This window comes from Salminus brasiliensis, chromosome 21 (genome assembly GCF_030463535.1).
Source record: "Salminus brasiliensis chromosome 21, fSalBra1.hap2, whole genome shotgun sequence".
NCBI classification, from domain to species: Eukaryota; Metazoa; Chordata; class Actinopteri; order Characiformes; family Bryconidae; genus Salminus; species Salminus brasiliensis.
Window position 1 is genome coordinate 22,926,015 of NC_132898.1, and position 27,413 is coordinate 22,953,427.

Here is a 27,413-nt window from a genome sequence, read left to right on the forward strand (position 1 = left end):
CTATGCGTTCCAGAACACAAGTGTACACTACTTAGCTAAGCGTTCTAGGACGCAAATGTGCACTACTTAGCTAAGCGTTCCAGGACGCAAGTGTGCACTACTTAGCTAAGCCTTCTAGAGCTTAATTATAAACATACACTTCTTAAACCATGGGTGTGCCCTAGTCAAGTATTCTTAAGCACATACTCCATTAGTTTTACAACACAAGTGTGCGCCCTCTATTGTGGTTGGTGTGGTGCAACAGATAACACCACTACCTGGTTGGGGTTCGATTCCAGGTCTGGGTGACTATGCTGCGCTACACCAATAAGAGTCCTTGGGCAAGACTCCTGACACTACATTGGCCCACCTCTGTAATACGAGTAACCTTGTAAGTCGCTCTGGAGAAGAGCGTCTGCTAAATTCCATAAATGTAAATGTAGTGAGGCTAAATGTTCCCAAGAATGCACTAAGCTAAGCTTTCTAAAACACATGCACTAGCTACTAGTCTAGAACACAGTAAATACACAAGCTAGCACTGTGGAACACAAGTACATGCAAGCCAAGAGTTTTCTTCAACATTCAGTACTGTTTTTTTTTTTCTTCTTTTTTTTTACAAAAACATATTTAAATTAGAAACTCAGTTATAAAATATATAAGTACTATAAATATCATCGACTAACAAAAAAAATAATCAGTGCGAAATCACATGACCTAGTTGGATTTAATGGAGTAATAGGAGTTACACTACTCTTACACGCAAAGACGCTCCATTTGGAACACAGCCGGTTCCGTCCGGTTCAGCGACTGTAAAAACTCATTGGTTTGTAGTGAGTGGGCGTGGCCTATGTGTCCGGCGTCGGCGCTAGGACCCGGTGAGCTTATAGCTAGTAAGTCACACACATAAACTCACACACATATACACACACACGCCGAGACTGAGGGTCCACTCGGGGGAAAGAAAGCCACTTTAAGGTAAGACCTATAAAACCGTGTGTGTTCTGGAGTTAAACACACTGATACAGCGGGAGCTCTGAGAGAACTGGAGCTGAAGTTCAACAGCTTAACTGGCTTTGGGTCTGTATTGGGAACACTGGGCAGAGTGGAATAGGGCTGAAAGTGTGTGTTAGTGATGTGGCTTAATTCCCAGTTTTCCCAGTGAAGGTGAGTTTGGGGGGCCTCATTGTAGGGGGGTTATATAGCCTGGGGCCAAATGACAGTACAATAGGGGGAGGCAGCCAACATAAATACTTCTGCTCGCGCGCGGGTGTGTGTGTGTGTGTGTGTGTGTGTGTGTGTGTGAGAGATATGGTTGAATTCATAGTGACGGTTTAAGTAGAGTTTTGGGGACCTAAATGCATGGGGGTTTATATAGCCTAGGGGGGAAATGACAGTACAATAGGGGGAGACAGCCTATATAAATACGTGTGTGTGTGTGTGTGTGTGTGTGTGTGTGTTAGTGTTGTGATTTTATTCACAGTGCAGGTTTAAGGTAAGTTTGGGGGCCCTCACTGTAGGCGGAGTTAACATAGCCCGGAGGGCAAATGACAGTACAATAGGTGGGAGACAGCCAACATAAATACTTGAGTGTGTGTGTGTGTGTGTGTGGAATGATCATTGGGGAGGTTGGGGGTGGGGCAAATATAAAAAGAGGAAAGGAAATGAGAGGAGAGGATAAAAGGAGAGTGGTCGAGGAAGGGAGTGAGAGGAGAAGAGATGTGTGTGTGTGTGTGTGTGTGTGTGTGTGTTGGGGGAGGGGGCAGTGAGAGCGGGGAGAAGAGGGGGGGGGTTAATAGTTCCCAGATGTGAACTGTGAAAACATATGGTTTCCGATGACCACTGTGATGCACTGGAGGAATGTCTGGCTTTACACACACACACATATGATCACTTTTATATACACACTCCTTATATACTTTAATTAGTTCCATATCAACACTGTCCAAAGAATAGTATCGTTCTTTAACACACACACACACACACACACACACACAGAGTCAGACACAATACACATATTCGAATGCACTCAGTGACACACTCGGACACACACACTCAGAAACACACACACACTTGCGCTCACTCTTTCCTCGAGGTATCACTCCTGGCAGAGTTTAGTTTGAATGTTAGTTTCTTGGAAATGCTTAGAAATTGGAGTCACACACACACACACACACACACACACACACACACACACAGCAGAGCTGTAGTTTTGGCTCCTGGATCTCACTGCACTCATTCAACCTGGAGAGTGGGGAGAGAGAGAGGGAGAGAGAGAAGGAGAAGGAACAGGGGGTGAAAGTAAGAAAGAGAGATATAAGAAGAGTGAGAGAGGAAGAGAGAGAGGGAGAGTGAAAGAGAGAGAGGGAGGAGGGAAAATGAGGGAGCAAAGAAAATAAAAGAAAGAAGAAGAGAAAAAATGACAAAGAGAGAGTGTGGCAGAAAAGAGCTGTGTGTGTGTGTGTGTGTGTGTGTGTGCGCTGCTGGAATGTGTCGCTGCTTGGGGGAAAAGAAATAGAAAACCAGAGAAGTTGCTAACAAACTTACACATTCTCTCTCTCTTTCTCTCTCTCTCTCACTGTGAGGTGAAGTGGGAAAGAGAGATGGGGGGCTCGAGGGAGACCGACTGTAAAACTGCATTGGTCTGAAGGAAGTGATTCACTAAATGTTTAAAACTGTGGATTCTAGTTGATTCTTATAGAATGAATTAAAAGACGCTGTAATCAGTGTGTGTGTATATGTGTGTGTGTATTCCACGGATGTGTGTGAACATATCCTCCAGGTACAGCTGTGAATTCAGTCTGTTCGAATCTAAATTGAACCAAAAGAATCAAATCAAATAGATTCATTATAAAATGTAAGACTTAATGATTCACTAAGTCATTTTCTTAAAGCAAATCCCTTTTGTATCTCTCTGCAGCGCCAGTGAGTCTACCTCCACACACACACACACACACACGTACACACACGATGAGAGCCAGCGTCCTACTACTGCTGGGCCTGCCAGGTGAGTCTGAAGCGCACACAGACACACACACACACACATCTGATCTCATCTTTATTTAAATACACAGCTCTTGAGTTTTGCTGCAGATCATTTAAGATAATATGCTGCTAATACCCCGCCCCTAACACACAGACACACACACACACACAGTGTTAAAGGGGTAATGATTAATTGTAATCTCTCTCTGCTGTATCTGTAGCATCCAGTCAGTCACCACAGATTATTATTTCAACACGATGAACACTGATCTTTTGACCCCCCCCCCCTCATCCCGAACTTTCCAACTCATCCCAAAAGTGTTGGATGGAGCGCCATCATTCCAGAGAACACAGTTATACCCCTCTAGCCCACACCTGCTATTAGACATGGTGCCAGTAGGTTCATGTTTATCTGCTCCAGAGAGTCCTATTTTAATACTTCTCTACAGAGGCTAGACAAGCTGTGTGCACATCTGCTAATAAGTGCAACTTATACTAATAGCTATATGCATTCATTAATTAGAAGGGTGTCCACACACACACACACACACACACACACACCTACCTATGATCCTTTATAGAGTGTGAGTAAGTGACTCTGGGTGTCTGCGTACGTCGTTTCTGCAGTTCTCCTGGCGCAGACGTTTGAGCCGGACTACAGAGATGAGCTGTTCAAATTCAGTAAGAAATAAAACTCATTTATTAATACTGTAATAATCCATTATTATCATACAGGTTCATTTATCATCACACAGGTATAGTTATATATTTATACTGAGATTCTTTAATTACATTGAAGCTTTGAAATAATGATGAATTATTATAATTGTATTATATTTATGGATTCACATTGTTTTATTATTTGATTTTTATTCTTCTTATTTTTATAAAAATGTTTAACTCCCCCCGGGGTTCCAACTCCAGCTTGTTCAGTCTGATGTTGATTCAGGCTTGTACAGCTTTTTGTTTGGACGCATTGATTTCGACGTAGCAACAGATGTTAGTGGATTCTTTTCCCATAGGAATGGATGAGGTGCAAAAGTTTTGGCACCCTTCTCATGTCATGATGAGCCACTAGTATCACCCAAACAACAACAAGGGGGACCATGGCAACCACTTGACATCCACCTAAGACACTATACCATAGCAACTGCCAAGCAACCCCTAAACACCACAGTTGCCAAAAAAGCCATGGCAATCACCTTGCCTAGGACCTAAGACCTACCTAGCAAGCACCTAGCAACACCATAGCAACCAGCTAGCAACCACTTAACACCATATTAAACAGGGATACCAAATCAACCAACTGGCAACACAAAAAAAACACCTGGAATACCATAACAACCATGTAGCAACAGCCTAGCAAGCCTTTAGGAAATTAGGAAATGCTCTTTTCTAGCATATTTTATATGTTGGACTGTACAGCGAAATGTGTCCTCCGCATTTAACCCATCTGGTAGTGAACACACACTCACACACACACATGTGTTAGGGGCAGTGAGTACACACACACACCCAGAGCGGTGGGCAGCCAACTCCAGCGCCCGGGGAGCAGAGAGGGTAAAGGGCCTTGCTCAAGGACCCAACAGTGGCAGCTTGCCGAGCCCGGGAATCGAACCCACAACCCTGTTATCGATATCCCGGCGCTCTTAACCGCTGAGCCACCACTGCCCCTGTGATAAAAACAGGAGCATTGCTAGGAGCATTGCTAGTGCTAGGGGGAGAAAGAGTGGTAAAATTCAACAAACAAAATAAAGTTTGTTTACAGGAAAAGTTTGTTTGTTTGTAAAGTTTGTAAAGTTTGTTTACTTATTTATGCGAGATGTACAGACATTTGCACATAACTGTAAATTTATTTTTAAATGGCTTGTGTGTGTCTGTGTGTTTTTTTTCCGTAGCCGATTACAACCCATATGAAGCGCAGTGTAAGTGCAGCTCCTCTTTAACTCTGCTCTGAACAGTGGAAGGATTTATGTACTGTGGAACAGTATTGTGCTGTTATTGTGAATTCAGTGTATTTTTGGACTCTACTGATGGAGGTGTGTGTTCTTATCACAGACCCAGAACTCCCACAGCAGGTCCTACAGCAGCCAGCAGTGGGGCAAGAACAGACTGGTACACACAGATACACACACACACAAACACACAGAGAAGTGTTTGCATTATGTAGGGCTAATAATTTCTGTTTTATTGTTTCAGAAGCTGAGCTACAACTAACAGAGCCAACAGAGCCCGGACCACTGGGTGAGAGAGAGAGAGCGAGAGAGAGAGAGAGCAGAGGGACGGATACAAGAGAAGAGAGAGAGAGCAGAGGGACGGATACAAGAGAAGAGAGAGAGAGAGAGCAGAGGGACGGATACAAGAGAAGAGAGAGAGAGAGAGCAGAGGGACAGATACAAGAGGAGAGAGAGAGAGAGCAGAGGGACAGATACAAGAGGAGAGAGAGAGAGAGCAGAGGAACAGATACAAGAGGAGAGAGAGAGAGAGCAGAGGAACAGATACAAGAGGAGAGAGAGAGCAGAGGGACAGATACAAGAGGAGAGAGAGAGCAGAGGAACAGATACAAGAGAAGAGAGAGAGAGGGAGCAGAGGAACAGATACAAGAGGAGAGAGAGAGCAGAGGAACAGATACAAGAGGAGAGAGAGAGCAGAGAAACAGATACAAGAGAAGAGAGAGAGAGCAGAGAAAAAGATACAAGAGGAGAGAGAGAGAGAGCAGAGGGACAGATACAAGAGGAGAGAGAGAGAGAGCAGAGGGACAGATACAAGAGGAGAGAGAGAGCAGAGAAAAAGATACAAGAGGAGAGAGAGAGCAGAGGAACAGAGACAAGAGGAGAGAGAGAGAGAGCAGAGAAAAAGATACAAGAGGAGAGAGAGAGCAGAGGAACAGATACAAGAGGAGAGAGAGAGAGCAGAGGAACAGATACAAGAGAAGAGAGAGAGAGGGAGCAGAGCAACAGATACAAGAGGAGAGAGAGAGAGAGCAGAGAAAAAGATACAAGAGGAGAGAGAGAGCAGAGGAACAGAGACAAGAGGAGAGAGAGAGAGCAGAGGAACAGATACAAGAGAAGAGAGAGAGAGGGAGCAGAGCAACAGATACAAGAGGAGAGAGAGAGAGAGCAGAGAAAAAGATACAAGAGGAGAGAGAGAGCAGAGGAACAGAGACAAGAGGAGAGAGAGAGCAGAGGAACAGAGACAAGAGGAGAGAGAGAGCAGAGGAACAGAGACAAGAGGAGAGAGAGAGAGAGCAGAGGGACAGATACAAGAGGAGAGAGAGAGAGAGCAGAGGGACAGATACAAGAGGAGAGAGAGAGAGAGCAGAGGGACAGATACAAGAGGAGAGAGAGAGAGAGCAGAGAAAAAGATACAAGAGGAGAGAGAGAGAGAGCAGAGAAAAAGATACAAGAGGAGAGAGAGAGAGAGCAGAGGGACAGATACAAGAGGAGAGAGAGAGCAGAGAAAAAGATACAAGAGGAGAGAGAGAGCAGAGGAACAGAGACAAGAGGAGAGAGAGAGAGCAGAGAAAAAGATACAAGAGGAGAGAGAGAGCAGAGGGACAGATACAAGAGGAGAGAGAGAGCAGAGGAACAGATACAAGAGGAGAGAGAGAGAGAGCAGAGGAACAGATACAAGAGGAGAGAGAGAGAGAGCAGAGGAACAGATACAAGAGGAGAGAGGGAAGAGGGAAAATAAAGAGATGAGAGAGATGGGACAGATAAGAGAGGAGGATGAGATGGGGCAGGAGAAAGTGAGAAAGAGGAGAGACGGATACAAGAGGAGAGAGAGAGAAGAGGGAAGATAGAGAGATGAGACAGATAAAGAGGAGCAAGAGAGAGAGAGACAGACAAGATAGATAAAATGAAAACGATAGAGAGACAAAGAATAGAAAAGAGAACCAAGGAGAGAGAGGGAAGAAATATAAAAGTAAATCGGAGAAAGAGGGGAAATATAAAAGGGATGGGACACGTAAAAGAGAAGCTTGCGAGAGATGAGGGACAGATGAAAGAGGAGAGAGAGAGACAGATTAAGTTAAAGCAGTTTGGAGTGTCTCAGTACAGTATAATGAGTGCTGCATGTGGAGCGTTTCTGCAGATGATCATCCACTGAGAAATGTCGCTCCAGCAGAGTACGGTCTTAGAAGGGGGTTGAATAAATTGGAATGGTTTACTACTTGTGTATTTTGGGAGTGTAACAAGTTTGACTGTGTGTGTTGTTGGTGTGTGTGTTTAGACTGCCATGAGGAGCAGTACCCCTGTACCAGACTGTACTCTGTCCACCAGCCCTGTAAACAGTGCCTCAACAGCATCTGTTTCTACAGGTTTGTACACACGCTCACTCACTCACTCACTCACTCCCTCACTCCCTCACTCACTCACTCACTCACGCATCTCAAAGATGTGAGTTTTCAGTATCTCTCTCTCTCTCTCTCTCTCTCTCCCTCTCTATAGTCTGCGCAGAATGTATGTCATAAATAAGGAGATCTGTGTGAGGACTGTTTGTGCCCACGAGGAGCTACTCAGAGGTGGGTGAGAAGTGTGTGTGTTTGATTTTGTAGACTCAATAATCAAATATTTTATATTTTAATCCCCAAAATATAAATCCCCTCCGGCCTACCAACATGGTGGTTTTTCCAAAAGCATAACTTTGAAATGGTCAAATAAGCATCACACTGACCAAGTCGAGTCAAGTCCGGAGAAAAAAACCCTCATATATTTATGTTGACTAACAATGGAAAAGAGAACTGCACTATATGGACAAAAGTATTGGGACACCTGCTCTTTTAAAAGCTAGTAAAAAAGAGTTTATGCTGCTTTTGTTGGAGTAACTGTCTCTACTCTCCAAGGGATTGCTGTGAGGATTTGATTGCATTCAGCGACCAGAGCTTTAGTGAGGTCAGGATGTTAAATGATATCCACCCCACCTCCCCTACTCATCCCAGAAGTATTGGATGGAGCACCAACCATCATTCCAGAGAACACAGTTCCACTGCTCCACAGCTCAATGCTTGGGGGCTTAATACCCCTCTAGCCCACACCTGGCATTACATTGACATTACAGTTAAGGCATTTAGCAGACGCTCGTTCAGCTATCTGAATATTTTTCATATGTAAAGCTATGCCGTTAAAAATATATATGTCTTCATTACCTCAACACCATCAATGATTAAGAGGTTTGTCCCAATACATTTGTCCATATAGTGCACCTTCTGTGTGGGACACGGCCATAGTCATCTGCTCTTTACTATAACTAACCAAACTAATGGTGCAATTCCCTTGACCCCTTTAGCCGACCTGTGCCGTGACCAGTTCTCCCGTTGTGGTGTGGCAGCGCTGACTGGCCAGTGTGGAGCGATGGGGAGCAGCTGTGTGAAGAGCTGTGGAGGATGTTAAAGATGACCCGAACCCAGAATACTGCCCGACCACACCCAACACTTATCCACCTAACCCCCCCCCCCAACACCCCTGAAAACAGCATTTCCTGACCCAGCCTAACACTCATTCACCTAAAACCACCACACCTACAGTCACACCCCTCCTCTTCATCCTCATCCTCAGCAATTTCCACTTTTAATGTCTTTGTTTTTTAATGTTAGCCCACATCTGCAGCTGATGGTTGGTGTACAAGATCTACATCAGTGCTGTATCAACGCTCAGTGTTCGTAAGAGTGGGTTCTAGACTACGCGTGGACGGATGAATTTATATAAACCTGTATTTACTTTTGTACTCTTTTTTTATGAATCCTTTCGACTGTACGAAGTCACTGGTGCTATCGTAGCTATCTGTTCTACCACGGTGCTAGGGAAGGTAGCAGCAGCAGCACAGGAACAGCTGGAGGAAGACTTTTATTTTGTAATAATTGCTTTACTGTATCATGTATTTTGTTCTGTTGTGTTTTTATTCTGTTAGTTTGTTTGTAGGCTGTATCTTGCAACCAAAGGGAGAAGTTGCTGTTATTAGAATAATGATACTGATCTAGAACCAGTTATGCCCTTGACTGCCACAAAGAAACCGCCAAACTGACCTCAGATCAGCTTAAAAAAAGCGCCATCTGAGCAGCCTCGGCCTCTGTTTCAGTACTGAACATGTCTTCATTACACAAGTGGACAATCCACAGGGCAGGAGGTTCTTCAGTAGGGATGTAGCTACTGCCCTTGGCGGCTAGGCTAGCCTCAGTGAGCTAATAAGATTGCTAAGCTAACTACATAATGCAAACCGGTTTTTGGGAGGCCTTAAAAAACACTTTGTGAACATTTGCTTTATCTGGTTTCATCTTTGAGTTTAGGTAAAAAGAACTGTGGTGCACTGCCCATCCTTCTTGTTGTTGTTGTTAGCTGTGTAGCTCTTAGTTTGCTAACTAGCTAGCTAGCAGAGTAGAATAGAGTAGCTAAGACAGAGTACTTAGCTCATTAGCTTCACAAAGCCCATTTTAAAGGTGGGAAATATAATGGTTTAGCTTTGAAATATCAAGTATTTTTAAGGTACTGTGTTGCTTTAGCTTTCTGTAAAAGTAAATAAAATGATAGCATTGTTATTTGGGCAGTTTATGTTGACTAGCCGCTCCAAGAGGTCATATAATAAACCAAGCCTCAGCTACTTCAGAAAAGGATCAGCCTTTAAGAAGGCCTCATCAGTACTCAGTAATCAGCACTGTCCGCTTCAGTACCAGCAGCAATGCAGCGGACGGCTCAGAACATCTTGACTTGAAATATTGCAGAATCCAGCAGTAGACACCACACCGCACACGTCTGTAAACAAGATGCAAATATACAACTGAATAAACACTTTTATACCACCAAACTGGAACTGGTGTGTTTTCTGAGTGAAATTAGAGTTATAACAGCTGCAAGCGAAACTTTGGGGCTGAACAGGATTGGGTTTCCAGGTTAAACCTCATCAAAGTGGACTCTCCATTTTTTACATCAAGGACTAGGTTTAATCTTTGCCCACAAAACCAATACAGCTAAAAATGCTAAAACATTCAAATTCAAGTATTCGCACTGGGCTTTCCGTTACCACAGACTAACAAACAAGACTAATGGAGTGTGTTCAGCTAAAGCCAACATAAAGGGTTGGGGTGTTGGTTCTTCATGCTGGATTGGTGTTGGTCTTTGTTTCATGTTGGGTTGGTTATTGTCGTTTCTGGATGTGTGTTTGTGCTGTTTCTTGGAATTGGGTGTTTCTGTATGTTGGGTTGGTGTTTGTTGTTTCTTTATATTGGGTTGGTGTTGGGGTTGTTTCTTCGTGTTGGGTTGGTGTTTGTTGTTTCCTGATGTTGGGATGGAGTTTGTTGTTTCTTTATATTGGGTTGGTGTTGGGGTTGTTTCTTCATGTTGGGTTGGTGTTTGTTGTTTCCTGATGTTGGGATGGAGTTTGTTGTTTCTTTATATTGGGTTGGTGTTGGGGTTGTTTCTTCATGTTGGGTTGGTGTTTGTTGTTTCCTGATGTTGGGATGGAGTTTGTTGTTTCTTTATATTGGGTTGGTGTTGGGGTTGTTTCTTTATATTGGGTTGGTGTTTGTTGTTTCCTGATGTTGGGTTGGTGTTTGTTGTTTCCTGATGTTGGGATGGAGTTTGTTGTTTCTTTATATTGGGTTGGTGTTGGGGTTGTTTCTTCATGTTGGGTTGGTGTTTGTTGTTTCCTGATGTTGGGATGGAGTTTGTTGTTTCTTTATATTGGGTTGGTGTTGGGGTTGTTTCTTCGTGTTGGGTTGGTGTTTGTTGTTTCCTGATGTTGGGTTGGTGTTTGTTGTTTCCTGATGTTGGGATGGAGTTTGTTGTTTCTTTATATTGGGTTGGTGTTGGGGTTGTTTCTTCATGTTGGGTTGGTGTTTGTTGTTTCCTGATGTTGGGATGGAGTTTGTTGTTTCTTTATATTGGGTTGGTGTTGGGGTTGTTTCTTCGTGTTGGGTTGGTGTTTGTTGTTTCCTGATGTTGGGTTGGTGTTTGTTGTTTCCTGATGTTGGGATGGAGTTTGTTGTTTCTTTATATTGGGTTGGTGTTGGGGTTGTTTCTTCATGTTGGGTTGGTGTTTGTTGTTTCCTGATGTTGGGATGGAGTTTGTTGTTTCTTTATATTGGGTTGGTGTTGGGGTTGTTTCTTCGTGTTGGGTTGGTGTTTGTTGTTTCCTGATGTTGGGTTGGTGTTTGTTGTTTCCTGATGTTGGGATGGAGTTTGTTGTTTCTTTATATTGGGTTGGTGTTGGGGTTGTTTCTTCGTGTTGGGTTGGTGTTTGTTGTTTCCTGATGTTGGGTTGGTGGTTGTTGTTTCTTTATGTTTGGTTGTGTTTTTTTTAATGTTGATTGGTGCTTGTTATTGTTAATTCATGATGTTTGGTTGCTCTGTATTTGGTGAATGCTGGTGTTGGTTGGGGAATGCTGGTGTTTGTTTGTGATTTAAATCACATTCATTCATTATTAAACTGTTACATTGGAATCAAGATACATATTATACATTAGTGTACAGAGAAATAAACACTACATCTTTGTTTTGATTCAATATCTAAAAAACATAACTGCACCTTCCTAAAAATGTAAAATAAAAATATATTTAATGTTTGGTGTCAGTCCTATAGAATTTCATACCGTCTTCACTCTATAAACGACACTCCCTGCTGAATTTTCAACACATTTTTAAAAATAATTCAGTTAATCCACATATAAATCATCTTCTGAACTACTCCTGAATGTCTTCTTTCAGAATTACTGTATTCCTAACTGTTTCCGCCTGCATGCCTCATCCATGGCTTTTTAGAACAAGAGACTGGACTCTGACCAGCCATCTCTTCTTCACCTGATTAGATGTGTGTGTGTTTATGTGCTGAAACAGCTGTGTGTATATATGGGTTTGGTCCTGTAAACAAAACTAGACTGGTACAGGTCTGGATCATACATTTCTATAGGTTAAAGCTGGTCAGTGATGTCAGTGTAACATGCCTGATAAATACAAACTCTTCAGGATCAGGCAGATTTATATAAATCAGGGCTCTTCTCAAGCTTTCTGAAATTCATTCAGAAGGTTGATTTGAGGTCAGTACTGTAGAGTTTGACACTGTGCTTATAAAGGTCTATGCTGATCTAAAATCTGATCTTTAGGTGTCCTCTGGTCAGTGGGACTGCAGTGTTTATTGTTTTTGGCTGGTCTGAGATCAGTTGCCCATGGGCATGGGGGTCAGAGACGGCTGCCTGCGCCGCAACTCATACTGCAGCTGTTCCTTCAGTGTGGACACCTGCAAAACACACACACATGCAGTAATGTTATGTTCTTTCCATAAAACTGCCTGTAAATACTTAAATTGCTGTTTGATTTGTTCCACTTTTATACTGCTGACATATAAACTGTGAAGAATAGGAGTTCAGTAATGACTCTGCTCTGTTACTCGTAAATAAACACACACGTCTCCAGGCAGCCAGCAGCACAGTAATGAGACACACATTGTTATGAACTGTTGTTTCAGCATTTGATACCAATAGCAACATTTTCATTCATTAGAGAAGCACATTCAGCTCAACTTAATTCAGTTAAAGGGCATTTTGACATGACATGCATCTCCATACTCTGTCTCTGCAAAGGAACTCGTATTAGTATTCTAAAAGTGCTGTGAGAGCTCTTGGGTACCAATTACCCAGATCTTATTTGTATAATTCTGACTTGAAGAAACATCTCTATCCATTCCTATCCACATCCAGACCAATACCAATCCATATCCATCCATAGTCACCCATACTTACTCATATTTACCCATACAAACCCAGTCCCACTCATACCCACCCCAGTTAATGGCATCCATGTCCATACTCAGACCCACCCATACCAATCCTCATCACCACTCATACCCTTCCATCCCGATCCATACTCACCCATACCCATCCATCAACACCAATACGTATCCTACATCCCCATCCATCCCCATCCCTACTCATACCTGCCCATACCCATCCACACCCACTCATCCCCATCCCCACTCATACCTACTCATACCCATCCATACTCACACACCCCATCCCTGCTCATACCTACTCATCCCGCCCATACCATCCATAACCACTCACCCCACCCCCTCATACCTATTCATCCCCACTCATCCCCATCCCTTCTCATACCCACCCCCATTCATACCTATTCATCCCCACTCATCCCCATCCCTTCCCATACCCACCCCCCATTCATACCTATACCCATTTTTAGTATGTAGTGATGAGCACCTGTTCTTCCAGCCCCTTCACTCTCTGTCTGTGCGCTCTCTCTCGAGCTGCCAGTGTTCGCTCAGCTTCTCTCTGACTGGCTCTCAGTCGCTCCGCCTCCCTCTGAGAGTCCTCGCGCTGACGGGCCGACTGCTCACTCGCAGTATGAGACGATTCTATCTCCGCAAGCTGAGCCTGGAACACACACAGTAACACACACACAAACACAGTGTCATATTTACATACACAGTATAATATACACAGTATTATACATGCAAATATATCCACAAACACTCAAGTAGGATTGCTGGCCGATTGAACCTATTCTAGGTTTGTAAAACACAAACACTCCACATACACCAGTGTCAGGAGCAATGGAGCAATGGGATAGAAGTAAAGCCAAACATATTTTCCTCTGCTACATACTGAGGGACCATTCATAATAGGCCAGTAACACACACACACACACACACACACACACACACACACACAGTGTAAACAAATACAGCTGTGCAGAAAAAAAAACAAACTCAGAAAAACAACTAAACATTAGCATCAATGTGTTTGGGCCTGTGGCTACATGCACACACACATACACTGAGCATGAGCGAACCTATGAGTCAGCTATGCTGCACAGCTCAGAGGTACAAACAACAGCTCACAGCATGAGGCCTAAACACCAGCCAATCTGCTTTTCAATTTTTGAATGTGATGCAAACAACTACAGTGGGGCAAGAAAGTATTTAGTCAGCCACTGATTGTGCAAGTTCTCCTACTTAGAAAGATGAGAGAGGTCTGTAATTTTCATCATAGGTACACTTCAACTATGAAAGACAAAATCCAGGAAATCACATTGTCTGATTTTTAAAGAATTTATTTGTAAATAATAGTGGAAAAGAACTATTTGGTCACCTACAAACAAGCAAGATTTCTGGCTATCACAGACCTGTAACTTCTCCTTTAAGAAGCTCCTCTGTCCTCCACTCATTACCTGTATTAATGACACCTGTTTGAACTCGTTAACAGTATAAAAGACACCTGCCCACAACCTCAAACAGTCACACTCCAAACTCCACTATGGTGAAGACCAAAGAGCTGTCAAAGGACACCAGAAACAAAATTGTAGACCTGCACCAGGCTGGGAAGACTGAATCTGCAATAGGCAAGCAGCTTGGTGTGAATAAATCAATGGTGGACCATTGATAATCTCAATGGTCCACCGCAAGATCTCATCCCATGGGGTCAAAATGATCATGACAATAGTGAACAAAAATCCCGGAACTACACAAAGGGACCTGATGAATGACCTTCAGAGAGCTGGGAAAAACTAAACAAAGGCTACCATCAGTAACACACTACACAGAGAGAGACTCAAATCCTGCAGTGCCAGGCGTGTCCCCCCACTTAAGCCAGTACATTTCCAGCCCGTCAGAAGTTTGCCAGAGAGCATATGGATGATCCAGAAGAGGATTAGGAGAATATCATGTGGTCAAATGAAACCAAAATAGAACTTTTTGGTAAAAACTCAACTCCTTGTGTTTGGAGGAGAGTGAATGCTCAGTTGCATCCCAAGAACACCATACCAACTGTGAAGCATGGGGGTGGAGACATCATGCTTTGGGGCTGTTTTTCTGCAAAGGGAACAGGACGACTGATCCGTGTTAGTGGAAGAATAAACGGGGTCATGTATCGTAAGATTTTAAGCCAAAACCTCCTTCCATCAGTGAAAGCATTGAAGATGGAACATGGCTGGGTCTTCCAGCATGACAATGATTCCAAACACAATGCTCGGGCAACGAAGGAGTGGCTCTGTAAAAAGCATTTCAAGGTCCTGGAGTGGCCTAGCCAGTCTCCAGACCTCAATCCCATAGAAAATTTGTGGAGGGAGTGGAAAGTCTGTGTTGCCCAGTGACAGCCCCAAAACATCACTGCTCTAGAGGAGCTCTGCATGAAGGAATGGGCCAAAATAGCAGCTACAGTGTGTGCAACCTGGTGAAGACTTACAGGAAACGTTTGATCTCTGTCATTGCCAACAAAGGTTATGTTACAAAGTATTGAGCTGAACTTTTGTTATTGACCAAATACTTATTTTATTTTAAAATTCTTTAAACATCCTACAATGTAATTTTACTGTTTTTTTTTTCTCATTTTGTCTCTCATAGTTGGTGTACCTATGATGAAAATTACAGACCTCTCTCATCTTTCTAAGTTGGAGAACTTGCACAATCAGTGGCTGACTAAATACTTTTTTGTCCCACTGTACTTACACGTGCCCTTAAGGACATATGTGCCCATAAAGACTGGAGATGTTTTATTAAAGGGTTAATATCATAGAAAACTCAACTTTCCTCATTTGTGGGTAGAAACTGCTAAAGTTCACTCCTTCCAGTCATACAGTTCATATTTAGAAACTAATCTGTACAAACAGCCTATTCTGAACTCTGAGTTTTAAACTGTGAGTTCAGTTTAAAAGTTTTTGTGAGTTCAGTATAAAAATATATCTGCCTATTTAGCTTACAGCAGTTTATCCCCGCCCACTCTGATTGTTGCATTTTCAAAACAGGAGATGTTATCCAGCTCTTTTCGTGCCGATTACAAAATACAACAATGCAAAAAACAATGCAATGCCAAAAACCCAGTGTGGCCGGTGCTTCACGCTGAAATTATAACAGGTTCAGGCCTAAATTGCATTCTGAATGATGCACTATACGGGGCATCCAATCAGAGGAGAGCTCATTTACATATATCTGTGTTAAAGGTACTGTAGCAGAAACAGTGTGAAGAGATGTATAAAAATGAATGACTGTTAGTTTCATAAACCCACACAAAAGGTTATAAGTGAAGCCTAGGGAGGAAAATACATATGTATAGGATATGGGCCCTTTATGACATGCTGGTGTATGGATAGGCTGGTGTATGGATACAGGTGGAGGTCAGAATGGCAAATAAACGATAGACAAAGCGACAATTACTCTACGCTATGTCCACAAACTCTTCTTTTGTCTGTATCAATTTTGACAGTGTCCAAAAAAAAAAAGAGTAGAGTGTGTGTTGGTGTGTTTTCCACTCCTAACTGAAAGCACATGTGTCTCGAGGCCACAGTGTTCCCCTGCACTGATCAAACACCCCCATCCCCACACACCAGTCTTCATTTGCCTTCATTAGCCTTCATGACACATTGTAGCCTCCAGTCAGCCTGACTGACGAACTCTTACTGGACAGGCAGGAGACAAAGTGCTGCAGCATTACAGCTCCACCTTAAGGACAAGTCCTACTATACGCTACAAGGCTAATGCTATTTCAGTCATACTCAGTCCCTGCTCCCCAACAGCCAGACACAGATAGCTCTACCCATGGAGTGTAGTGTAGTAGAATGTAGATAGAGCACAGTAAAGAATAAAGTACCCATGAAAATACATGTAGTGTAACTATAGATATGGATGTAATGTAACCATGGTAATGGATGTAGTGTAACAACAGAAACAGATGTAGTGTAACAATGGAAATGCATGTAGTGTAACTATGTATATGGATGTAGTGTAACCATGGAAATAGATGTAATGTAACCATGATAATGGATGTATTATAACAATGTAAACAGATGTAGTGTAACCATGGAAATGGATGTAGTGTAGACATGGATATGGATGTAATGTAACCATGGAGATGGATGTAGAGTAACCATAGAAATAGATGTAGCGTAACCATGGAAATAGGTGTATACAACCATGAAAATAAATGTAATGTAACTATGCTAATTGATGAAGTACAACAATGAAAATATATGTAATGTAACCATGGAAATTGATGTAGTGTAGCCATGTAAATGGATGTAGTGCAACCATGGAAATGGATGGAGTGTAACTATGGAATCAGATGTGGTGTAACCATGGAATTGATGTAGTGTAGTCATGGAAATGGTTGTAGTGTAGTCATTAAAATGGATGTTGCGCAACCATAGAAATGGATGGAATGTAACCATGGCATTAAATGTGGTGTAACCATGTAGTGTAGTCATGGAAATAGATGTAGTTTAACCATGGAAACAGATGTAGCAAAACTATGAAAACAAATGTAGTGTGACCATGAAACCAGATAATGTGTAAAGTAACTATGGAGATGAATGTAATATAGTCATTAAAGAACCATGACTGTAGTGTAATCATAGAAACCTAAATTGATGCAGTATAACCATGGAAATGAATTAAGCATTACTACAGAAACGACTGTAATGTAACCATGGAAACTAAACATATCTTTAAATGTTACAGCGCTGATTCTCTCAGTTCAGTGAATTACAGCTGATCAGGAGGGGTGAAGGGTTGAGGGTTTGTTTGGAGGGCAGGACTGAGTACCTCTGAATTCGAGTAACGCCAGAGTATGAGGCCTTACTTACCAGACACACAGCTATCTTCTCTTTCACACACACCAACTCGTCCTTCCCAACAGATCAGCAAGTAAACACACACACACACCCCTTCAGAGTCACACCACTGCGAACGCAGTCACAGCACTTAAAGGTAAATACAGACATGGTGATCCCTTTTCACTGATGAATGGAAATGTGTGCATGTGAGTGTGTGTGGGTGTGTGTGTGTTTACCTGTAACAGTGCTATCTGTCTCTGTGCATCCTGCAGCTCCTGCTCTGCTGTGTTCAGAGACAGATCCAGACGTCCTCTCTCTGCAGACAGACGCATGCTGCTCTCCTCTGTCTTCAGCTTCTGACGCTCCACCTGCGGCAAACACACACACAAACACACACACACACACACACACATATTTTGTGGATTAATAGCAATACCAACAACAGAGCTAGAGTGCTGTATGCTGAATGTCTGGTCATATGTCAATGTATTTGTGGTTGTATAATAATAATAATATTAATTAATTAATAATTAATTAATTATTATTAATTAATAATAATATTAGCACGTTGGAATTTAAACATGTGGGGATGGGCGGAGCTACATATCATACTGCAACCAGCCCGCAGAGGCACTACACTTATGGTGGCCTCACTTTTGAGAGATGTCGTGCTGTCCATCTTTTCTACAGTCACTGATTCTGACCCAGTCATCTAGCCATCACAGCAAAGAACAGAATCTAGCAGTCACCAGTTCAAATGATGACATTCACTTTCATTTAATCTTAGCAACATTAGCATAACGGACCGAACAGTTCAATAAAATGATCAGGAATTGTGTTGGTGTTTGTCAGATTGCCTCGACCTCTGACCTTATCCAGAGTGTTCCTGAGTGCGTTTTTGTCTTTTTCTAGCCGGACCGCCTGCCTCTCCGCATCCCTCTTTTCTGTCTCCAGCAGGGCCACAGCTCTCTGAAGCGCTCGCAGGCGCTCCTCTGCATTCGCCCGCTCCGTCTGCGCCACCTGCAGATTGCGCTGAGCCTCGCACAGGGCGGAGCTACGCTGACGTAACGCCTGCAAAGAGAGAGAGAGAAAGAGAGAGAGAGAGAGAGAGAGAGAGAGAGAGAGAGAGAGAGATATTACTAAACTACTCAAAGCTACTCAAAACCTAAAACTACTAAAGGGGCCATATTTCACACTTTTCTTACATTTGTGTGGTATTATGAATGGATGGGACTACATTTTGTAGGCTACATTAGTTGGGCTAAACTGCAGTGGGCTGAATGGGTGGGGTTAAACTGCTGTAGGCTGAATGGGTGGGATTAAACTGCTGTAGGCTGAATGGGTGGGATTAAACTGCTGTAGGCTGAATGGGTGGGATTAAACTGCTGTAGGCTAAATGGGTGGGATTAAACTGCTGTAGGCTGAATGGGTGGGGTTAAACTGCTGTAGGCTGAATGGGTGGGACTAAATTGCTGTAGGCTGGATGGGTGGGGGTAAACTGCTGTAGGCTGAATAGGTGGGACTAAATTGCTGTAGGCTGAATGGGTGGGATTAAACTGCTGTAGGCTGAATGGGTGGGATTAAACAGCTGTAGGCTGAATGGGTGGGATTAAACGGCTGTAGGCTGAATGGGTGGGATTAAACGGCTGTAGGCTGGATAGGGTGGGGCTAAACTGCTGTAGGCTGAATGGGTGGGATTAAACTGCTGTAGGCTGAATGGGTGGGATTAAACGGCTGTAGGCTGAATGGGTGGGGTCAAACAACCACAGGCTGAATGGCCAGGGCTAATGTAAATGTAGGCAATGTGGCTGTAACACACACACACACACACCTCCTGTGTGTTGGACAGTTCTGTCTCCAGTTCCTCTCGCCGCATTTGGCTGTGTGTGAGCTCAGACTGCAGTGTCTGCACGCGCTCAGTGAGAGACGTCACAGTGAGTTTCCCCTCACTTAGTGCCGCCCGCAGCTCATCCACGCGTTCCTGCAGGAAAATACACACACACACACACACACACACACATAACCATAACACACACTATGTCACATAGTCTCCAACATTCAGTATAAACACGCTGCTTTCCCAGGAATCTTACATTAAAACAGAACTTATTAAACTATTTTGTTTACATTTTTATTCATATTTATGGTTCTGTCTGTTACTGATTCTCAAACATTGACTAGCAATTCTATCACTTTATGAGATACAGTATCAAACACTCCCACTCTTTGGAATGCAACTGCGTTTCAAATCTTTACCCTTTATGTATACATTTCCCTTTTTTACATGTTTACCCTTTACCCTGAGATGTACCCAGCCTGTAGCCTTCTGATCTGTCTGTTATATTTTGTTGGTGATAACAATCAATAAAAACAACTCCCACTCTGAACTGAAAATACAGCTGTTAACAAATTACCTTGATCTTAAATTAATCTGTGAATGTGAGGAAGACAACATTCCTTCCATCTGTTGGACTGGGTTTAACTGAGGCGACTGAGGCGAGAACTGATACCGTATCCTAAAGTTTCTAAACAGCTCTGTGTCAAATTCCATCTGTGTCCAGCACAAATGGTGATTGTGGGTGTTTTTTGTCTTGTTACAAAATAAACATTTATGTCTAATTATGTCTCTTTTAAAATGAATATCTATAATGAAGTTCTAATATTAATATCCAGAATACATTTTAAGAACATTAATATCCAGAATGAAGATCTAATAACATTACTACCCAGAATTAATTTCTAATAACATTAGAACATGTTTATATATGATATCATGTATATATCATATTAATAACAACATAATATCCAGAGTGATGTTCTGTGTCTTTGGGGTTCTGACCTGCAGCTGTCTACGGTCCTGCTCGGCCGTGGTCAGGTTTTTCTGCAGTGTGGCGAGTCTCCCCTGGGTGGCGTTGTGGGCGGTGGAGGCCTCCTGCAGGCTGAGCGAAACAGTCTGGGCTTTCTCTCTCTGAACACACTCCGCATCCTGAACCTTACAGAGCACAGCGGTCAGTCTGTCCACCTCCCTCTGCAGGGACGCCACACGAGCCTCAGCATCTACTACCTAATACACACACACACACACACACACACACACACAAATACAAAATATATGACATCACAACCATGATGAACTGGTTTAATTGGCTGTTTTTGCAGCTTTGTGCACATATATGGAGAGCATGTACTATATTAACTGTTACCTGTCTGAGCACACTCACTGAACCTGTCAGCAATTACCTGTAAGAGCATGCTGTCTAATTATTACCTGCTTGAGTGTTACCTGCCTGAGCGTGCTGTCTGAGTGTTACCTGTCTAAATGTTACCTGTCTGAGTGATATCTGTCTGAGCATGCTGCCTGAGTGTTACCTGTCTGAGCGTGCTGCCGGAGTGTTACCTGTCTGAGCGTGCTGCCGGAGTGTTACCTGTTACCTGTCTGAGCATGCTGTCTGAGTGTTACATGTCTGAGCGTGCTGCCGGAGTGTTACCTGTTACCTGTCTGAGCATGCTGTCTGAGTGTTACATGTCTAAGTGTTACCTGTCTGAGCATGCTGTCTGAGTGTTACCTGTCTGAGCGTGCTGCCTAAGTGTTACCTGTCTGAGCATGCTGTCTGAGTGTTACCTGTTACCTGTCTGAGTGTTACCTGTTACCTGTCTGAGTGTTACCTGTCTGAGCGTGCTGCCTAAGTGTTACCTGTCTGAGCATGCTGCCTGAGTGTTACCTGTTACCTGTCTGAGTGTTACCTGTTACCTGTCTGAGTGTTACCTGTCTGAGCATGCTGTCTAAGTGTTACCAGTCTGAGCATGCTATGAGTGTTACCTGTCTGAGCATGCTCCCTGAGTGTTACCTGTCTGAGTGTTACCTGTCTGAGCACGCTGTCGTATCGTTCCTGTGCAGTCTGGGCCTCTGTCTCTCGCTCAGTGAGACACACTCGGAGACGCTGGATCTCTCCCTCCAGGCTCCGCCTCCCCAGCTCCACCCGTGTAGCCCGAGACTCCGCTCCTTCCAGTGCCTCCCGCAGCCTCCGCCGCTCCGCCTCCAATCGCACCTCTCCTGCTCTCAGCTTACTGCACTGCTCCTGCGTGTAAGGTCACAGACACGTTAATCAAAATACACCTCATTAGAATTTGCTCAGTATGTCTGGATCAGTAAGTACACTATATGTCCACATGTTTGTGGACAGCTCTTCTAATAAATGCATTCAGCTACTTTAATTTGCACCTATTGCTGACAGATGTGTACACACACAGCTTCTCTTATCCCTGCAGCAGAGAGAACCTGAACATAAACCTGTAAACCACTATGCCTACTGTCAGGTGTCTGCTAGAGGAGTATAAACAAACAGCATTCAGCTGTGGAGCAGTGGAACTGTGTTCTCTGGAATGATGGTGGTGCTTCATCCAATACTTTTGGGATGAGTTGGGGAGTTGGGGATGATGTGGGGTGGTGATCATTCAATATCCTGACCTCACTAATGCTCTTGTGGCTAAATGTAATCTCAAAATCTCACACCAAAGCTCTTAAATCTAGTAGAAAGCCTTGTTCCCTGGACAGTAGAGACTCTTGATTTCTGAAGAAACAATGCATTAGCAGGTGTCCTAATCCTTTTGTCCCTTTTGTTCCTTCAGTATATTCTTACAGGTTAGATACTGAGTTTAAGTGTGTGTGTGTGTCTGTGTGTACCTGCAGGTGTTTGCGTTCTGTCTCTGCGTTCTGCAGTGTTCTCTCCAGCTCGTTCACCCTCTCAGTGAGCGCTCTCCTCTCTCTCTCTCCTCTCCTCACACACTCCTCCTGCTGCTGGAGCAAAGCCTGAGTGGAACTCAATCTGCTGTCCACGCCACGCTTACCTGCACTCACACATACACACACACACACAGATACACAACAAATCCAGGTGTTTGTCCTTCATTAAACAGTGGTGAGGATCTCCAGCTCTGGGGGGTGGAGTGCACAGGTTTGTGGTTTACCTGCCTGAACAACCACCTGATTGAACTCACTTGTAAACTGCCAGGTTTGAGAGGTCTGTTAGAGGACATCATTACACTGTGCTGGGCCCTCTGTTCCCCACCCCTGTTCTAGCTATCTGTTTTTTTTACTATACCTGTATCACTGCATCAACAGTTACTAAGCAACAGCAATGTTCACTTAATTCTGGAAACTACTTTTTGAAAACTACTGGAACTACTTTTTTGGCGGAAGAATTGCTGAAGGTGAACTGACTGAATTACTGTGTATTATAGTAGTGATATTGTAGTGTGGGGCCTTATGGCGCTATTCCACTAGGCAATGCGGTCTGGCATGGTACACCTTTATAGCTGCAATTCCTCAAACTGGGACATAGTCATGGCAAGGAAAAGTGCAGAGCTCTGATTGGTTAAACACAGTCTGTTCTGAACAGAAACAGTAGTCAGCTGTGTTGCTAACGTTAGCCAAAAGCTACTAGCGCTGGAATACTTCTTCTACAGAATTAAAAGCCCTGTGTGTCTGTGATTTACCTTCCTGACACTCCTGCAGTGTGTTATGGAGCTGAGTGAGGCGGTCCTGGGCAGAATCTCTTTCTCCTGTTACTTCTTCCAATTCCCTCTGCAGTGCCCCCAGCTGGCTCCGAGCTTCATCCTACACATACATCCATATAAACTATATTAACTTACAAACCAGTGCAAGTTTCTCTCAATCAGACAAATAATTAGGGCAGTCATGGCCTAATGGTTAGAGAAGTGGGCTTGAGACCGGAAGGTCACCTGTCACTACAACGAATGAGACAAACGTGGAGGACACTGTACATTGAACAGATTATAATTCTGTATAATCTGTGTTTGTATTCACACGCTTTAATTTGACACACCTGCTAAAATTACGACAATTAAAATATATATATGTAAAATTTGCAATTTCTATAAAAAGCCCTATACGTTCAGAACAACTTCAAGTTGGTTAATTTCAAGACACTGTAAATTGTCCTGTAGACTTAAACAAAAAAAATTGTTTTGGTTTATCCCACTACAGTTACACATGTGTCCAGCAACCGAATCATTTTCCAAAGTAGTTGGTTCAAAGCTTTAGAAAGACCCATTTTCACCCATTACTGGAGTGTCTGTGTGTGTGTGTTGTACCCTGTCTCTCTGTGTCTCTCTGAGTTCCTGCAGGAAGTCTCTGAGGCTGTTACGGAGTGTTTCTGAGTCCAGTTCGTGCAGAATGAGAGGAAGAGGCGTGTCGCCTCTTTCTGGAGATAAAGGACGGGACGCTATAGTGTTATCAGGACTGGATTTATCCACCGAGTCTGAGAGACGGAGAGAGAGAGAGAGAGAGAGAGAGAACACAGTGTCAAAATCATCCACAGTCAAAAGGGCCAACAGGACAAAAAACCTGAAAATTATCCAAGTGTGCAGGAAGTCAAATGTAACTGAATTGATTGAACAGCAAAACCATCTCTCCTCAATCTTTAAATGTGTTCTTAGTCTGACTGGCTGAGCTGCAGAAGCATCTCTCATTAATCTACACAGTCATTTCAGAATATTATGACCACCTAACTAATAGTGGGAATAACTACCCTTGACCATTTCAGTGCTAATTGATGGGGTATAAGCTTTATTTTTTTGCTTCATTAGCTCACAGCTCCTAAAGATGTTCTGGCTGATTGACTATATTTGGGAAACCCAATTTCAATTGGATTTTCACTTTAAGCTCCTCACCTTTAGGAGGCGACAGTGAGCAGCGCAGCGGGGACACGCTCCTCCGCCGCAGGACCACACCGGATGCTATGGAGGAGTGGGAGGAACCTGCGGGGCTGCGTCCACGACTGCCCCGCCCCCCTGCACTAATGCCCAGCGTGCGAGTCAGTGCAGACTGCAGGCTGATTAGCCTGAACTCCAGGTCCCGTCGTCCTGCCTCAGAGCGCGTCAGCTCCGCCTCCGTAGCGGCCAGCCGGCCCTCAGCCTCGCTTAGCCGCAGCTGGACCTGGGTAGAGGTGTCAGCGGCGGCCTGAGCACGCAGGGACAGGTTCCTCGCCTCGTCCTGCAGCTTCTTCTCACAGCCTCGCGCCTCTTGCAACTGAGCAGCCAGGTCGCGCTCACACCCACGCCAAACAGACTCGTTATCACACAAGCGCTTCTGCAGAGAGGTGAGCTGCAGAAAGAGAAAGAAGATTAACTCTGATAGCTCTACTAACATCGATGTGCAGAAAGACACTCCGTCAAACAGAACCGCTCAGGGGTTCTCCTCTCCACCTCTTTTCTGAGGGAGCTCCTGCCTGCCTCTGCCTCGGCCAGCCTCTGTTTAAGCGAGAAATGTTCCTTCCCTCTCTCCTCCTCCCTCTGCTCCTCCATAGACAGCCGAGCCTGGAGCTCCGCCACCTCCCTGCCTTTCTGCTCCCGCTCCCCGTCCACCACCTTCACCTGTACAGGAGGAGGAGGAACACAGTCAGCAGGACGACAGGGTTATGGGGCTCTGATCATGGAGAACTGAGTGTTCCTCGCATTTTTGAAATATAAATATTGTTAAGGTTTCTTAGAGTACAGTCCATATACCTGTCTGCGCAGTTCCTGCAGTTCCCTCCTGGCCTCCAGCCGTGATCGCTCAACCTCCCGCAAGCAGCTGCGCAGCTCCCCCACTTCCTTCTGTGAAGACGCCAGAGTCTCCTCCTGCACGGCCAGCCGCTGCTCCTTCTCCTCACACTGTCGCTTCACACTGAAGAATGTTAATCAATAAAGCAGGGAAAGGTTAATCTATATAGTAAGTCTCATCAATATCCAGTCTGACCAATATACACTGCTCAAAAAAATAAAGGGAGCACTTAAACAACACAATATAACTCCAAGTAAATCAAACTTCTGTGATATCAAACTGTCCACTTAGGAAGCAACACTGATTGACAATCAATTTCACATGCTGTTGTGCAAATGGAATAGACAACAGGTGGACATTATTGGCAATTAGCAAGACACACTCAATAAAGGTTGAGGTGGTTCTGCAGGTGGGGGCCACAGACCACTTCTCAGTACTTATGCTTTCTGGCTGATGTTTTGATTACTTTTGAATGCTGGTGGTGCTTTCACACTCGTGATAGCATGAGACGGACTCTACAACCCACACAAGTGACTCAGGTAGTGCGGCTCATCGAGGATGGCACATCAATGCGAGCTGTGGCAAGAAGGTTTGCTGTGTCTGTCAGTACACCAGGAGACGTGGAGGAGGCCATAGGAGCGCACCAACCCAGCAGTATGACCGCTACCTCCGCCTTTGTGCAAGGAGGAACAGGAGGAGCACTGCCAGAGCTCTGCAAAATGACCTCCAGCAGGCCACAAATGTGCATGTGTCTGCACAAACGGTTAGAAACCGACTCCATGAGGATGGTATGAGGGCCCGACGTCCACAGATGGGGGTTGTGCTCACAGCCCAATACCGTGCAGGACGCTTGGCATTTGCCAGAGAACACCAGGATTGGCAAATTCGCCACTGGCGCCCTGTGCTCTTCACAGATAAAAGCAGGTTCACACTGAGCACATGTGACAGACGTGACAGTGTCTGGAGACACTGTGGAGAGCGATCTGCTGCCTGCAACATCCTTCAGCATGGCCGGTTTGGCAGTGGGTCAGTAATGGTGTGGGGCAGCACAGCCCTCCATGTGCTCGCCAGAGGTAGCCTGACTGCCATTAGGTACAGGAGATGAAATCCTCAGACCCCTTGTGAGACCATATGCTGGTGCGGTTGGCCCTGGGTTCCTCCTAATGCAGGACAATGCTAGACCTCATGTGGCTGGAGTGTGTCAGCAGTTCCTGCAAGATGAAGGCATTGAAGCTATGGACTGGCCCGCCCGTTCCCCAGACCTGAATCCGATTGAGCACATCTGGGACATCATGTCTCGCTCCTTTCACCAACGTCACGTTGCACCACAGACTGTCCAGGAGTTGGCAGATGCTTTAGTCCAGGTCTGGGAGGAGATCCTCATCAGTAGCATGCACAGGCGTTGTAGGGAGGTCATACAGGCACGTGGAGGCCACACACAATACTGAGCCTCGTTTTTACTTGTTTTAAGGACATTACATCAAAGTTGGGTCAGCCTGTCGTGTGTTTTTCCACTTTAATTTTGTGTGTGACTCCATATCCAGGCCTCCATTGGTTAATAAATTTGACTTCCATTGATGATTTTTGTGTGATTTTGTTGTCAGTTCATTCAACTTTGTACAGAACAAAGTATTCCATGAGAATATTTCATTCATTCAGATCTAGGATGTGTTATTTGAGTGTTCCCTTTATTTTTTTGAGCAGTGTAGAATGTCTCATTAAATCCATTTTAATCAATACACCAGGTCTAATTAATACAGGACACAAGACCAATTAATATAGCAAAACTAATTTACATAGCAAGTCTAACAAATATTAGAGGGGTAAGACTCAGACATGAAACTGAATCTTTTTGAATGCAATGCTTTTGAAAATGATTCAGTGAATCATGAACTTTCACACCCTCTCTTATTATAAACATTTATTCAAAATTTAAATTGAGGAAACCACTGTGACACTCCTAACCTGATTCGCTCGCTCTCCGCAGCCCTGAGTGCCTCCCTCAGCTGGCCGTTTGATTGGCTGAGAGCATCTCTCTCTTTGGTGATGTCACTGAGGGATCGCCGCAGCTCCACAGCATCTCTCCGGTGCCCCTCTCCGCCGTCCCGTGTATGGCACAGGCGCTTCTCCAGCTCCAGGACATCCCGTCTGGCCCCGTCTCGGCTCTCCTCACATAATACCAGGAGAGCGCGACACTCCTCCAGCTGTGACCCACAGAAGAGTGAATCGTCAGAAGATTCTGATTCAGATTCAAAACTTTAAATCTGAGGTCAAGTTTGATTCCATCTCCCAAAACATCACCACAACCCCTATAGTGTATAATCTCAGCTCAGCTGAGTGTG

At 44.1% G+C, this 27,413-nt stretch overlaps 2 protein-coding genes across 8 annotated transcripts in view; one reads left to right on the forward strand and one right to left on the reverse strand.

The window, feature by feature from the left end:
* Window positions 1–881: 881 nt before the first annotated feature.
* mfap2 (microfibril associated protein 2) lies at window positions 882–9,759 on the forward strand. 2 transcript variants are annotated; one of them, XM_072666294.1, is made up of 9 exons: window positions 882–954; window positions 2,897–2,983; window positions 3,589–3,642; window positions 4,860–4,886; window positions 5,020–5,076; window positions 5,161–5,205; window positions 7,192–7,279; window positions 7,410–7,483; window positions 8,248–9,759. In XM_072666294.1, the coding sequence occupies exons 2-9, from the start codon at window positions 2,947–2,949 to the stop codon at window positions 8,349–8,351; spliced, it is 486 nt and encodes a 161-aa protein (XP_072522395.1). In that variant the 5' UTR covers window positions 882–954; window positions 2,897–2,946; the 3' UTR covers window positions 8,352–9,759. The 2 variants fall into 2 exon arrangements, with proteins under 2 accessions (XP_072522395.1, XP_072522394.1); XM_072666293.1 differs by lacking the exons at window positions 7,192–7,279; window positions 7,410–7,483; window positions 8,248–9,759 and having other exon boundaries at window positions 5,161–7,025.
* Window positions 9,760–9,872: 113 nt separating this feature from the next.
* Window positions 9,873–27,413, reverse strand: part of LOC140542843 (uncharacterized) — a 41,014-nt gene continuing 23,473 nt past the window's right edge. For 5 of the 6 annotated variants that reach the window (XM_072665786.1, XM_072665787.1, XM_072665783.1 and 2 more), the window contains 14 exons: window positions 27,037–27,275; window positions 25,035–25,194; window positions 24,735–24,902; window positions 24,201–24,633; window positions 23,622–23,788; window positions 23,004–23,124; window positions 22,192–22,355; window positions 21,371–21,586; window positions 20,347–20,571; window positions 19,339–19,488; window positions 18,378–18,578; window positions 17,744–17,875; window positions 13,163–13,336; window positions 9,873–12,186 (listed from right to left, as the gene is read on the reverse strand). In XM_072665786.1, coding sequence (XP_072521887.1) covers window positions 12,106–12,186; window positions 13,163–13,336; window positions 17,744–17,875; window positions 18,378–18,578; window positions 19,339–19,488; window positions 20,347–20,571; window positions 21,371–21,586; window positions 22,192–22,355; window positions 23,004–23,124; window positions 23,622–23,788; window positions 24,201–24,633; window positions 24,735–24,902; window positions 25,035–25,194; window positions 27,037–27,275 — 2,631 coding nt within the window. In that variant the 3' untranslated portion in view covers window positions 9,873–12,105. The remainder of the gene's footprint in view (window positions 12,187–13,162; window positions 13,337–17,743; window positions 17,876–18,377; window positions 18,579–19,338; window positions 19,489–20,346; window positions 20,572–21,370; window positions 21,587–22,191; window positions 22,356–23,003; window positions 23,125–23,621; window positions 23,789–24,200; window positions 24,634–24,734; window positions 24,903–25,034; window positions 25,195–27,036; window positions 27,276–27,413) is intronic. The other variant, XM_072665785.1, reaches the window with a different exon arrangement.

What these genes read in the sequence shown, in the direction of transcription:
- mfap2 (XM_072666293.1), top strand. Translation starts at nt 2,947, where the DNA reads ATGAGAGCCAGCGTCCTACTACTGCTGGGCCTGCCAG. An exon ending in AGATGAGCTGTTCAAATTCA is followed by an intron (nt 3,643 to 4,859) that starts GTAAGAAATAAA and finishes TTTTTTCCGTAG; the next exon opens with CCGATTACAACCCATATGAA. An exon ending in CAACCCATATGAAGCGCAGT is followed by an intron (nt 4,887 to 5,019) that starts GTAAGTGCAGCT and finishes TTCTTATCACAG; the next exon opens with ACCCAGAACTCCCACAGCAG.